The 14,760-nt window shown below is 37.4% G+C and overlaps 1 protein-coding gene across 1 annotated transcript in view; it reads left to right on the forward strand.

Moving 5' to 3' along the window:
- Nucleotides 1–14,760, forward strand: part of LOC137256621 (autophagy-related protein 9A-like) — a 335,545-nt gene that overhangs the window by 73,036 nt on the left and 247,749 nt on the right. The window contains exons 6-7 of the mRNA XM_067794505.1: nt 6,089–6,191; nt 7,887–7,986. Of these exons, the coding sequence (XP_067650606.1) occupies nt 6,089–6,191; nt 7,887–7,986 (203 nt within the window). The remainder of the gene's footprint in view (nt 1–6,088; nt 6,192–7,886; nt 7,987–14,760) is intronic.

The following is a 14,760-nucleotide window of genomic DNA, read 5'->3' on the forward strand; positions in this document are numbered from 1 at the left end:
CACGAAGCAAATGACATTTTCCTGGGTTTTTTTTTAACAAAATTGTTGAATATCTAAAATGCTTGTCAATGGCCCAATCATCTATTTGTCTTCGTCTTACCTGAAGGTTAGCGTGGAATATCAGTATCTTATGCCTGAAATTGCAGTCATATCATTCGAAGGAATATGCGGTGTTGTTTTAATGGGTAAAGTTGACTTTTTGTCTGCTAAATATTAAATAGATAATAATTACATATAGTTAATTGTGTTTCATTTAACTTTTTAATATGTTAAAAGTTATCTGTTACCGAATGGTGGTGGCTAAATTAGAGTAGCAAGGGGGAAATATTTTTATCCCATAATTTTGTTCCTATTTCTCTGTACGGGCTGATTTTCGTCCATAATTCCACTTGTAATCAACCGGGAATACATGTCTTGGACATTTATATAACCAGTTCCAGAGAAATGGTTAGTATTCAAACAGTATTTCCAAATTTCTGTCATATTCTTATTATGGTCACCAAAATTGTGTACAGAAAACTGAAAATACCTTTTGACATTGATAGGTCAGTGAGAAATATCTTTGTACACAAATTTGTCGGTTTGGGGATTACTTAGTACCAGACTCGGTAGATTTATCAGTGACTAAAAAAATATAAAATACAGACAACTCACCAAAGATTACTCTTTTTTTATGACAAAGTATGAGAACAGTAAAAACCTGATATGGTATGTGTCAGTTATTATACAAGACACAACAATGCTGGAAAATTAGGCGGACTTACTGATTTATGCTTTAATTATCACTCTCTGAATCAGTCTCGGTGTCTGAATCACTTGCAAGTCCTAAGTCAATCACTAGTCTGCCAATTTCCCTTTCTACTGCTATTTTGCGTTGCCAGTAACCATCTTCAATTGTTTTAACATGTTTACAACATTCCGACCATTCTTTTGCACCGAATGCAGACATCCTTTCATTTATGGCAGCTCTTAAGGAACTTTTTGTGAACTGCAAGTTTTGTGAAACGACATAATTTTTCACATTTGCCCAAATTAACTGAATCGGGTTTAGTTCTGTGTGGTATGGAGGGAGACGTAGTACATCATGACCATGTTGCTTCAACATCGTGTCTACTCTGTAGACAGGGCCCGATTTGTTGGATTTTGCAAGAAACAATAGTTCGGCTTCAAGCATTTTCTCATCTAATGAGATATTGTGCCTTTGTAGCCACGCTTTTATGTCATCTTTTCTGTTGGTGGTAGTCGGACATTTGTCGGCTTGCTTGCTCTGATATGGTGCATTATCCATAACGATGACAGAGTGCAGTGGAAGGTTTGGGATCAACTTTTCCTGGAGCCATTTGGAAAAATTATCGAAGTTCATCTCGTCATGATAGTCTGTTGATTTGAGTTTGGAATCAAAAACAAGCAAAGCATTTGGAACAAAACCGTTTTCACCCCCTGTATGAACCACAATAAGTCGAGGTCCGGTGCCAGGTGGAGGTTGAACCCCATTTATTACGACTTCACCCTCAAGTTGCCAACACTTTGGGACAATGTGGTGTACATGCAACCATGTTTCATTGATAAAGATGAGTGTTCGATTTTCTTCTCTGTATTTCTTTATTGCACGCAAGTATTGCAAACGCTTGGAAACAATGTCTTTACGTTCCATTAAAAGTTTACGTTTTGACTGCGTTTTTCACCACCTAAACCCCATGTCTTTGAGATTTTTTCAAAAACTTTCCTTAGAACCCTTGTAGTTCAACTGGCACTTTGCCATATCATACATCGTATCCAGAGTGTTTTTTTACGCCATATAAACTTTACGCCATATTACGCCTCTCAGTTTGTAACTGCAAGTTTTGGGTTTGTGCAACCTGGTGGGACTGATAAATGTAGGTCCACTTGCACTACTACCACCTTCTGCCTTAATGCGCTTTAAAGTTGCTGTTGAGAGTCCAATAGCAAGGCTACTTTGGAAAAGAGAATCTGCTTTGGTTGCACAATTTTTGTCCATACACATGATAACATTGTATGCTATCTCCCTTGCCTGAGAGGCAACCAATGGGATTGGGTGGCCAGGCACACTGACTTTGTTGACACATGTCATCGGTTCCCAATTGCGCAGATCGATTTTCATGTTGTTGGTCACTGGATTGTCTGGTCCAGACTCCATTATTTACAGACCACCGCCATATGGCTGGAATATAACTGAGTGCGGCATAAAACTAAACTCGCTCACTCACTCTGCTACATGAGGAGTGCCAATCTCCCATGTGACAGCTTTCAGTGATCACTCAAGATTTCATGATCTCTCATGAATCTATTTCTCTGGATGGCTGCACCTCTTCTCGAGCGATTATGACTCACGTTTGGTGAATCTGCGTTCAACAAACCTTTGTCTCAGCCACTGCGTCTCAGCGTTTGAGCTTGACAATAGATTCGGCAATCCCTACAGTATTAGTGTTCCTGTTCATCTACAGCTATTCATCACAGACTACTAGAGAGATGCAGTCGAACCTACCTGTGTCCTGAGATCATTCCTGAGATACACTGCACATGGATTTGACTTACTGGTGTGATCATCAGGGAATCTCATGTCTAAACGACAAAAGGCAATTAAGGAGAAAATTAAAATTACAGTACAAGACAACAAAAGAAAAGTTTCTTCTCCAAATTGTCGATTCCGGGCCTAAGGCAGAATTAGAAGTTTGGACTGAAAGAAAGAAAAATTGGGATAAGAAAAACAAATTCATCAAACAAATTAAACTTTTTAGAAGCAATGAAAAGCTCTTCTACAGGCAGATTAAAACAAGTGGTGATTGTGAGCATGATAAATGGCCTCCCATGGATGCCAATGAATGTTTCTGGAAACAGTTGTGGTCTGTACCCAGCGACTGCAACCTTGAGACACCATGGGTCGGTGATTATCATAATGCAATGCAGGAGGAAATAACTAGGTATTTTTCTGTTACACCTCACCAGATTGCCTAAGAAGTGTCATTATGAAGTCCAAATCTAATACAGTTCTCGGGCCTGATGGTATTCGAAACTGATAGTGGAAACTGTTTCCCTATGTCCAAACACCATTCCGTCACTGTTTCAATTCTCCTGTGGACACAGGTGATGTTCCTCCATGGTTCTGCAAAGGTCGCACAATACTCCTTCCCAAGAAAGGAGACTTGACTGATCCCTTTCACATGTTTAAATACACAATGCACAATATTTACAGGGTGCTTGACAAACCTTGTGTCATCTTACTGCACTTCCAATGATATATAATTTATAGAGAGCAGAAGGGGGCGAAAAAGAGATGTTGGGAGTGTAAGGATCAACTTCTTGTACAGAAAATGATTTTGAAAGAATCTAAAACACACCACTGCAACTTCTCCATGTGTACGAAAATCTTAAATCTTACGACTGTCCATCCTGAATGGATTCTAAAGTGTCTTGACCTCCCTGAGCAACTACTTCATTTACTCAAGTCTTTAATGAGTTCGTGGACGACTCAACTTGATATGTACTTGCAAGGGCTGCTGCAGACTTCGGAATTTCTTCCAGTCAGAAGGGGAATATTTCAAGGGGATTCCTTTATTATTAGCAGTGAAGTAACTTTTCTTCTGATGATTCTAAACTATATATGAAAATTGACAAAATATGCATTGTAAGTGTCTTAGGGATTTTGAAATGTTGCATCAAGGACTGAGTGAAAGGTGTATGAGCAGAACTGATGGGAGTTGAAACCATCACTATTGGGAACACTAATTATCTTGTTATTCTGTCATAGTGTTTAATCAGGACAAATGACACATTTTAACATTTGTGTTAAAAAATCAGAAATTGCTCTTCTTGCTACTACCTCCATTGCCAGGGTAACATGGAATATCTTTTGGTCAAAAGTTTAAGAAATGAATATGATTTTCACTTTGGAAAAGTGTACTTTCCTCATCCATTATACTTTCAAACGTGTACTTTCACTCAACTTTCTGGTTTGAACATGTATTTTAGGCTCAACCTTTTTTAGATAATCATCTGGTCAGATGTTCATGTTTGTTTTATGAATATTTCAACTTATGAACGGCTATGTGATTACTCAGTATGAACTGGTGAATGGTTACCTTGAAATGGCTACAACTACAGTCTGTTTGAGTCAGAAACAGACTGACGAACTGCAAATTTTATGATTGTACAAAATTGCCACAAAATATAAATAGTATGCATGTTTATCATTTACTAATACCCAACAGCTGTCTGATATTTGACTCCACCAAAAAACTTGTTAAAGAAACTATCATCATTAAAAACGCAAAAGTTATTATCTGTCACGGCTGGTTGAAACCGCAGAAATGGAACAACCAGTCGTTGTAGGGGAAATCTCAAAATCTATTCTTAGAGACCTGTTGGTTCCTCATCTGTCGTAGTGTCATAGTCACAACTTAAAGGGATGACAAGTGGTGCCACAGTTGCCTGTTGAAAGCCATCCCGAGACCAGTGTTCAATGACATTAGGTACCTTGTTAGCACATTTTTTCCAAGTTTAAGTCATGATTTTGATGAAGGATTCCTTAACCAAAACCTATACATCACATAAGCTAAAAGTTGTGTTATATCTGGCAACATCTTCTTTGACAATACCCCATATCATCTCAATGGGGCTAAGGTCACAGTGATAGGGTGGAAGTCGCAGAATATGGTGACCATTACTTTTTATGTAACTGTCAGCTTTGTAGAAAGGTTCACCTTTGTGGCTTTTTATGATCTCACATAGCTGAGGCTTTATTGCTTTTGAAGGCTGTGTGATCTGAAATTTGTCAAGCCATGATATAATATCACGTTTTCGATTGTTCAATGCCTGGGCTTTACTGTCAGGGTCCTGCACAATGAGGTATGGGGCATTGTCCAATATGATAAAAGACTTCTCTGGCAGAGCTGGTACCAACTTGTTTTTAACCGAATCTAGAAAAACCACATCATTCATTTCGAAATGGTAGTCTCTGTTATCTGTGGACTTTGCCCTGAATACCAAGTTGCTGCCTGGGAGGAAGCCTTTGCTGGAGCAACCAGCATTGAGAATGAATAGTCTTTCGCCTTACCCTAGAGGCAACTTATATGTGACCCCTTATCACCCCCATTGGGTACCCACTGACTGCTGGCAGTGTGCGAGGCATTGACCAGGTCTCATCCAAGTACACCTACCCGAACCCTTCCTCTCACTTCTTTATTACCCTGAGAAAATTATTTATCAAGCCAACAATATCAGGTGTTCACAAAGTACTGGCCTATTCTCCCCCAAAATTTTCTTACAGCAATACCCATAAGAGTGTAAGAGTCGCCAAAGAGTGTACTTTGATGCTCTGAGGTGTTGTTCTTGATTTAAATGCTTTTTTGAAATTTTGAGTGACATATATTTGTTTTCAGAATAGAGCTAGTTGATAGACTGCCTTACAAGGTTCTTTTGAAAGTTGTCGAAATGTTTTAATTTGTGTGATTTCTGACACGACCCCTACCTCCTTCGCATCACCCTCATAGTGTTTGTGTTCCAGAACATTTGTCAGTAACCCTGCTGATACTTGTAAAGCTTTAATCATCAACCGTTTCACGTCAGAATTCAACTTCATTTTTCATCACGCATGTGTATCCCATGCACCGTGAGATAGTGGCTGTTCCGTTTATGCGGTTTCACCCCGCTGCAACAGATAATAACTTTGGCGTTTTCAGTGATGATAGTTTCTTAAACAACTAAATAAAATGTTCAAATATAAGACAGCTGTTGGGTATTAGTAAATGATAAACATGTATATGATTTATATATGTGTGGCAGTTTTGTACAATGATAATACATGCAATGCATCAGTCTGTTTCTGACTCAGACGGACTGTAGTATCAGATCGTTATCTGTACAGAAAACTTTCATGTTCATACATTTGTATACATTTTCAAAGCTGTTAAATATGATATTAGTCAAAAAGGTCAGCTATAATAGCAGATGGTTTCTTTCGTACTTAAAGAAAATAAAGAAAAACTAGTTTCAGAGTTTATTGATATGGATCCTTTTGGAGAGGTGGAGTCAACCATTTGCATGTGACATTTGTCTTGACTGGTTTCAGACAGACCTTCCAAATATGACATGGCATGAAGTACAGAGATGTTTGCTGGAAGTTCAGAAGGAGCAGCATCTGTGTATCCACAAACAGGAGCTTAATGAACTTGGTAGGTATGCACTAAAAAAAATACATCAATAACAATTTTCAGAATTTTTGAGAGCCTATAGAGAAAAACATTATAAATCAGTTTATGGAGAGTTTACTTCTCATGAAAGTTTATTACTTTTTAACCTTTTAACTCTCTTTGCCTGACTTCAGCCAAGTGAGGTTATGTTGTGAACAATTTGTCATGGTCAATATAGAGTTCTTCCTCAACAAAGACTTTGTTGTTCCCATTTCATTTCCGTTTGCATCATTACATTTTCAGCGACATAAAACATTACAGAAACATTACCGTAATGGTACTTGTTGGTCTGTAAATGTTGATGCTGGTGTTGAATTTTTCTTAGTTTCGAATTTCAAGGAATGATAGTTCTAAGCTTATACAGTACTGTTTTCATCTGTATCAGAGTTGATTGATCCTAATTCTTAAAAGTGGGAGATATAATATTAGGCTGTGCCCTTCATTTCTGTCTGTTCGTACATATGAACTGGAGTATCTTAACAACTGATGACCAGATTCTTTCATATTTGGTACCTAGGTTCATCACTGTATGAGAAAGGTTGCAGTTTGGGTGACTTGACATTCATTTCAAGGTCACAAGGGGACTTTAACATTTTGCTCTTGTCATCAAGATATCTCAAGAACCGTTCACTGGATTTTCCTCATATTCAACACCAAGCCTCATCTAGGGAAAGTGCAAGATCTAGTTGATTTTGGTGACCTTCATGTATTTTTCATTGTTACAGCGACAAAAAGCATATTTCAATTTGTAACCCATAGTCCATTTGGCTCAAAAGCAGACCGATGAATTGCTATGTAACTTGAAAACTAATAAGCATAATATACTCAATGAAGTGCTGATCATAATCAAAACATCATACCAACTCTGTGAGATTTTTGCAGAAATTTTGTCCTAATAATAAGTGTTCGAGAAGCATGTGCACAAGTGCTGAGAAAGTTATTTATTCACATACCTGTGCTGTGCTGTCTCCATGCTTTCTCACACACCTGGATGTCCCTTTCTCTGCACTCCTCTCTCATAACAAATAGTGAACTGTGTCAATATTTTAATGATAGTTTGTTAAACTACTTTTTTATTTTAAGGAAAATTATTCTGCAAAAACTTCACAGAGTTGGTGTGATGTTCTGATTATGATCAGCGTTTCATTGAGTATGTAATGTTCATTCATTTTCTAGCTAGTCTGCAATTCATTGGTCTGTTTTTTAGCCAAATGGACTATACATGTTCACCTTAAGCTCCTTTCACAAAACAACCTTTACTATGGTTAACCTTAACTCTCATTCTTTAACACTGCACGAAGGTTACCTAAGTCTCACAAATGATTCACTGGATTTTCTTCATCTTTGACACAAAGCATCATCTTGGGAAGGTAGAGGTTAACTGTTCATGCTTTTGTTGACATTTAATTTCTTCTTAAACTACAACCTGCACTTTCATTACTTTTTAAGTTTGATTTGATAATTTGCAGCAGGGGATTATGTTACCTTAGTGACAATGTTTGTGCTTGGAAATTAGCTGGTACAACCATGTATTTATTTACATTATAGGTTGAGCAACCTCCTAAAAAGACATCCAGCTGCACTATAATTTCAAAAGCTATAGTTGATAGTGATTTTTTTTTCATATCTCAGATTTACTTTGAACTTGGAAGATTTAAGATGTCATTATGCTTTCAGATATTAATCATCGCATTCTGAGATTCAAGAACTACATGATAGCTATGGTGAACAAGTCAGTTCTTCCCCTGAAGTTCCTCATCCCGCTACTAGGAGAATGGTATGTTAAGTTAAAAATTTGGTCTGTTACCATTTACATGGATTCTATATTGTTGATCAGTGTCACACAGGAATTTCCAAGCTATGTGGTGGTGTTATTGAGATAATCAAGTCTGGACTAGACAATCTAGTGACTAATATTATAAGCCACAAATCTGCACAGTTGGGATAAGATGACAAACGGTACACAAGTCAGAGAACCTGGACACTCATTCCTGTAAGACATTTCATACGATTAGTATGAGTTATTGAAGATGCGCCCCTGGAGATCCAGGTTAGAATTGGTTTTCAGCAAAGCATGCATGTCGAAAGACAAGACTCGCTGACTTAGTTAACACATGTCATTCTATCCCAGTTGTGTAGATAGATGCACATATTGTTGATCACGAGATTGTGTTGTCCAGACTTGATTACTTACAGATCTCTTGCAAATAGCTTTAGTATTGTAGAGTGCATCATTAAACGACAAACCACACAAGCCAAATACCAGAGATTCATTATGTAATTGACACATCTTTTTGTTGTTTAATATGAATTGTAATCCTGAGTATTTATGATATTGAGAGAGTTTATTGCCCATTGCCTATATCTACAGGTTTCTTAGATTAGTGCTTGTACATATCAGTGATATCTCATCCAAAGGTGTCTTTTACTCCTCTCTTAATTCCATTTGAGGTGATACACAAATCTCTTGCAGCCAGTGTAAATGTCATCCTCAAATATTCAAGATCATGTCCAGAACACAGCTATTTAACTTGAAAAACATTCACTGTATTGTATTGAAAGTTCAGTTATTTCTTACCATGTTATATAAGGCCTTGGTAAAAATATTTTTATTCAGCACGCACGCACATGGGTAGGGATTTTGATGTGCAACTTTCAGCAATAGTCATTATTTTGCTGTGCTGAGATAGAAAGCGCTTGGTCATGATTTTAAGTAAAGTCTTTAGTCTTCTCATTGCAGAAGTTCATTAACTGACTACACTGCACAAACAAAAATCATATAGTGTAACTGACTCCTCCTTGCCCTGTTGTTGCAGGGCACAGGCAAACTGTAGCGCAAATGGGGTTGCACAGCATAGAGAAAAAGACAAGTCTTCTTATATGTGAGTGAAGCGAGCAAAGGTTGGCAACGTACTTTCTTTGCTTTGGATCGAAAAATATTTTTCATGGCAAAATGAAATATCGCCACCATCAAAGGTACACTCCCATTTCCTCACTTGGTTATGCTCTCACATTTCTTACCCTACATTTAGTAATTACTCACGTGAAATATGTTTTATTCAACATTTTAAGCTCCACTTGTGGTATTCAGATCGTTCTTCATCTCCATTACCCCTGCCAGCTTCCACTTAAACAGTGACAGAACAAGAATAAGCAGAGATTAAAAAGAAGTACCATACTGCCTTATTTTAAAGTGAACCTGTTGAATGATGTAGGGGAGATAACTGTAAGTATTCCATATGGAATAATACCCTCCTGTTCCTTCACTCCGTTGACACACAAGCTGGAAGGGAGAATGGAGGTGAAGAACGGTCTCATATACCAAGAGTTGCGCATAAAATATTTCACGTGAGTAATTGTTCAGCATAAGGTTGGAAATGTGAGAACACAACCCGGTGAAGAAATGGGTGTATACTTTTGATAGTGGCAATGTTTTCTTTTGACATGAAAAATATTTTTCAAACCAAAGCGAGGAGAGTACATTGCCAACCTTAAAAATGCTCCCTTCGCTTGCATGTAAGAAGACTGGTCATTTTTTCTATGCTGTGCAACCCATTTCCACTACAGTTTGCCTGTGTGCAGGGACACCTTGAAAGACAACTGATGATAAGTATTATTTCATGACCCAATTTTAAAAATGGTGATAAGGAAAACCAATCAGCGAACATTAGTCAAGTTAATTATCAGTGAAGCAACACCATAAGGTCAGAAGCAATTTACTTTATTAGTCATGTAATCAGAAAAATTGCGAGATTCTTGACAGGTATGTAGAAGTTGAATAAAACGAGTACATAGATGACAACTTTGTCTTTATTGTATAATGTTGTTTCTGGGCGAAGTCTTGCCCATTCTTCAGGTGTAGACAGATGTACAAAATATACTAAGTATACCAGAATTTACAAGGATGGCTTATATTAAAGGGGCATGATGTCTTTCCAATGTAGTTATTGCCACAGTTGCAGTTTAGTTGGTATATGCAGCCTTGGGAGTTGTGCATAGTCTGGTTGCTGGAACCTGCTTCATGATTTGCACTATTGGAAAATGCTAGAAGCCAGCAACATACAGAGATTAACCCCTGTGATTAATATAGATCAAAGTGTATACGTCCCTAGTGCTGGAACATCACAAAAGATGCCTCTATTGTCGCCTAATTAGCTGTACATCCACCCTGCTATATTCACCTCTCCTTTTCATCATTGTTTTATTATCTCTGTTGATCTATCACCATTGATTGATTGTATATACTTGTGTGTCTCCGATTTCATGTAAAGCTAATTATAATTTCATTACTTTATATCACTCTGCTATGCTCACTTCTCCTTGTCCTCATTGTTCATGTCAACTGGCTTTACCTTATGATTGTTTTCATAACTGTGTTTGATTGGACCCCTGCGATTGATTTTATATACATGTACATCTGTTACTTTTGTAAATTCTGGTATATGTAGTGTGTTTTGTACTTTAATCACCTGAGGAAGGGACAAGAAGTAGCCCAGAAACGTGTGATACAATAAAGAAGAAGTTGCCATCCATATACTTGTCTTATACAAAACAAATGTGTTGTTTTTATTGACTTTCTTTCTGTTTTGAAGCCTTTTTGTTTATTTGTTTGTTATTATTTATCAACATTGGTCCAATTATATGACGTCAGTCTGTATATACTGTAAACCATTAAATTTTTGTGAGCATGATATTTTTGCGAAAATTGCGAATGACTTAAGCTCGCAAAAATATCATGAGGCAATTTGCAGGTAGAATGCAATGAATAATCAGCAAACAATCTGTCCTGATTTCGCTTTGTTGTTTACCACTTCATATAAATTGACAATAGATCTAGACAACACCTATATTAAGCAATGTCAACAAGGCGGAGAATGACTAATTACTAGCATTACTCGTACTCACGTGTCACATGTCAAACAATGGATACCAGAACAAAAGTCACTCAATCAGTACGTCTGATACTCCAGACAGGCGCCAACCATGCAACACACATTTCTTCGAGACTGTTTGAAAGGTCGAGATCATCCAGAGGGCGTAGAGAGCTTTCATGACACTTATCTGGAGATCAACAGCTTCGCCGACACTGACTAAACTGGTCCTTAATCAGTGCCAGTTTATTAGAGTCAGTCCATTTAATTTAATCCCTTTGAACTGTTTTAAGCTTATGTGGCCTATGCAGCAAGTGTTTTTAGGAAAACATCACTGATTGCATACATGCGGAAGTACTCCACTAAATGGTGTTCAAGATTAGCGGCAAACTTTAATATGTGATTGGATTTACTTCAGATAAAACTTTCAGATGCAAGTGAGCTTTGAAGCTGTCAAACTAAACTATGTTTTGAGAATTAGGCAAGTCGCAAAAGTATCGCAACGCAAAAAAGTATGTTGGTTGCCGCTCGCAAAAATATCATGACGCAAAAATTTCGTGATTTACAGTAATCAAGTCTGGACCAGACAACCTAGTGATTGACATCATGAGCATTTGCTTATGCAATTGGGGTACAAAGAAAAGCATCTGCCAAGTCAGCAAATCTGACCACCCGATCCCGTTATTTTCCCCTTATGACAAGCATAGGTTGCTGAACATCGTTTGTAACCTTCTTTCTTCACGGTAGAAGAACCCTCTCATAATGTAGTGGTTAGTTTACTTGTATCAAAAGAATGTTGTGTACATCCTTTGGAAATATAAAATCCTAAATGTGTTATGCTTGCTTGGAGTAATTGCAACTTCGTTCTGAAGGTAGCTTCTGAACTCATGTCCATTGAAATTTAAAAGGAACCCCAGTGATTTGGAAGATTCAGGGGAAATCTGGACTTGCTTCTTTAAGGCATTAGCATTGCAGGGAGGTTTGTGCAGTAGGGAAAGTACTGTGGTTCAGGGACTGTAAAACAGACTAAGCCTTTACAGGCATGTACATGCTGTACATGTTTTGTTACTGACCAGAAATGTCATTAGACATTGTACTTGGTTAAAGTGTAAGGGATTCCGCTTGGATGTTTGTGAATTGCAAGGTCAGACTCAGTTTTATGATACAGGCAATTAGCATCTCTGAGATCAACTGTGTGGTGACCTGTAGCAATATAATTATTCAGATCAAGAGGAGGCAGCTGAAAAATTTGAAATTGTAGCCTTCCCAGAACTTATTTTGTTTGACACAATTTTCAGGAAGTATGGTGTCTTGGACTCATGAAAAGGCCAGTAATAAGCTCAGATTGTGGTATTTGTTCTTTTTACCATTATTTGTGGTGTGAATCTGTGAGCATTTTCGTCTCATTTGGTTCGCTGCCTGACAACTCTTCACAGTTAATTATAGATAATTTTACTACTATCAATCTGATCACTTTCATTTCACTTCTGTGTATTGCTAAAGGATATAGAAATTATTTTACATATTTTTGGTTTTTGAGAGAAAAATCCAGATGATGCCAGTTTGGCTGCCATCTTGTTTTATGGTTGTGATGCCTGCTCAGCACTTACATTTACATAAAAATGAGCACTGAATGTTTCCATTTACATCCAAAAGTGGACTTTTGATGTTTTTTTGACACCTGTCAACAAGTTGTTTTCTGTGGTCATATCGTGGTAATATAATGTTTTACATCTTATTCTTTTAAGAAAGGAGTATTTTGCGATTCTCCAGCTTTTCATGGAAATGTGTTGCGATGATTTATTCATTAAAAGTTAACATTTTTGTAACTAGAGCAAGTTGTTTTTTGTTTCCTCTTTACTTCTAGAATGATGCCATGCTATTAGGAATTTTTGCATATTACCCAGAATTCAAAATGGCTTCCAAAATGGCCACTATTGTAGTTTCACTCCATATACATGCATATACATAGCAGAGGACTAAATTTATACTGATATAAAAACCGAAAATTCATTTGGTGTCGAATGTTTTATGCAATATAGGAATAGAACAAAGTTTCAATGATATGGTCAATGAAAGCTTCGCAGTACTAAAATATTTTATGAAATAACATTATCCAAAAGTGTTAGAAAACTATGCTTCATAGCTGATAACTGTGTCTAGACTGGTTGTAGCTATTTAAAGTGTTTAATGTGATCACTGTTAATCACTTTTGATACATTCAGAAGCTTACAATTAACCCTCCCCTTCACATTCTTTCGTATCATATGTTACTTCATGTCAGAATTGGAGTCATCTACTGGCAACAAGATGTAATCACTATTTCTTGAACATCCAGAGATTTGTTGTCTGAAGCTTGTTATCCCTGGGCTTTATAACCTTTTTGGGAATCAATTTAGAAAAGGTTTTCAGGTTCAGTTGATGTAAAGCTGACCAAAGGTTTGTCTTGGAAGAGTTCAAACATCCATTTGTGGTGCTCCTTTTACACTGGCCCATTCAGATGGAACATTAGGAAAGAACCTCAAAAGTGGTTCATTTTAGAGGAGCTATGTGAGGGAATTTTGTGTCCTTCACTGCTTAAATTAGCAGAAGGGAGAATGTTGGCAGCTTGTATAGTTGATGGAATGTGCAGACACATTTGAAGACCTGGCTGATATGCATTAGGACAAATTCGGAATTGAACAGACAGCATTAAAGCTGATGATGTTTGGCACTTGTATGTAAGTCAGTCAAGGCAGAGGTGCAAATCAAAATAGGATCGTCAGCAGAAGAATGATGGACATGGGGAATTGTCTTACTGAAGTCCTCCTAAAAAAATCACCAACAAACATTCACACACTGATGTCAAGCATGCTATTGGTAAACTCATTGATATTGTTGTTGCTATTGGACAGCTTAAACCCGGCTCCCCGAAGTTACAGCAATAACTTAAGCAACCACCCACATTTGATAAAGATTGTGAAAATCTGTTAAAATCTGAGAAATACAGATACCTTCATGAATTTCAGATGTGACAAAAATCGGAACCAATATATGGAGTAGTGTATAAAATGGCGGTATGGGACAGCAAGCCAAAATCACCTGCAAATTTGCAGGGGAAAAAGAGGTGCAGTAACTTTGATTTTCATTTGAGGCGCATGTTTATCGTCTAGCAGAAATGTAGGTAAAAGTGCACCCCAATTAGAGATATTGTAGGTACAGTAATATTCGTTTATAACGAACTCAAAGGGACAGTTGTTTTCTGTTCGTTGTAAGCGAAGTTCGTTCTAAGCGATTCGGGAATGTTCGTGAATATTCAGAAATTACCAAGAATGGTCACCACGCCACTGGTTTGAGACAAGATCATGTTCTCACAGAAAATAAAATAAGACAAAACCAACGACCATATAATTGTCATGGATCATTCACTTCATCATCGATCATGTATTTTATTATGCATCTTTAACAAAATTGGTAATTTTGTGCTTCTGTGACGTCAGCCAATCATCAACTGACTTGCTGTCAACAGACAAGCTTTCTCCGTGTGTCATGGCTGAACATATCCCTCGTCGCTTCTTAAATCTCTCTAACCACGACTGATTGGCCTTGAAATCTGTATGTCCAAGTCTGCTGTCATGTCAGTCTTGGATTTACCGCCTGCATCTACAGCTTGGATGATTTGGTATTTTGTGTCGAGATCT

This window comes from Haliotis asinina, chromosome 11 (assembly GCF_037392515.1).
Source record: "Haliotis asinina isolate JCU_RB_2024 chromosome 11, JCU_Hal_asi_v2, whole genome shotgun sequence".
NCBI lineage: Eukaryota > Metazoa > Mollusca > Gastropoda > Lepetellida > Haliotidae > Haliotis > Haliotis asinina.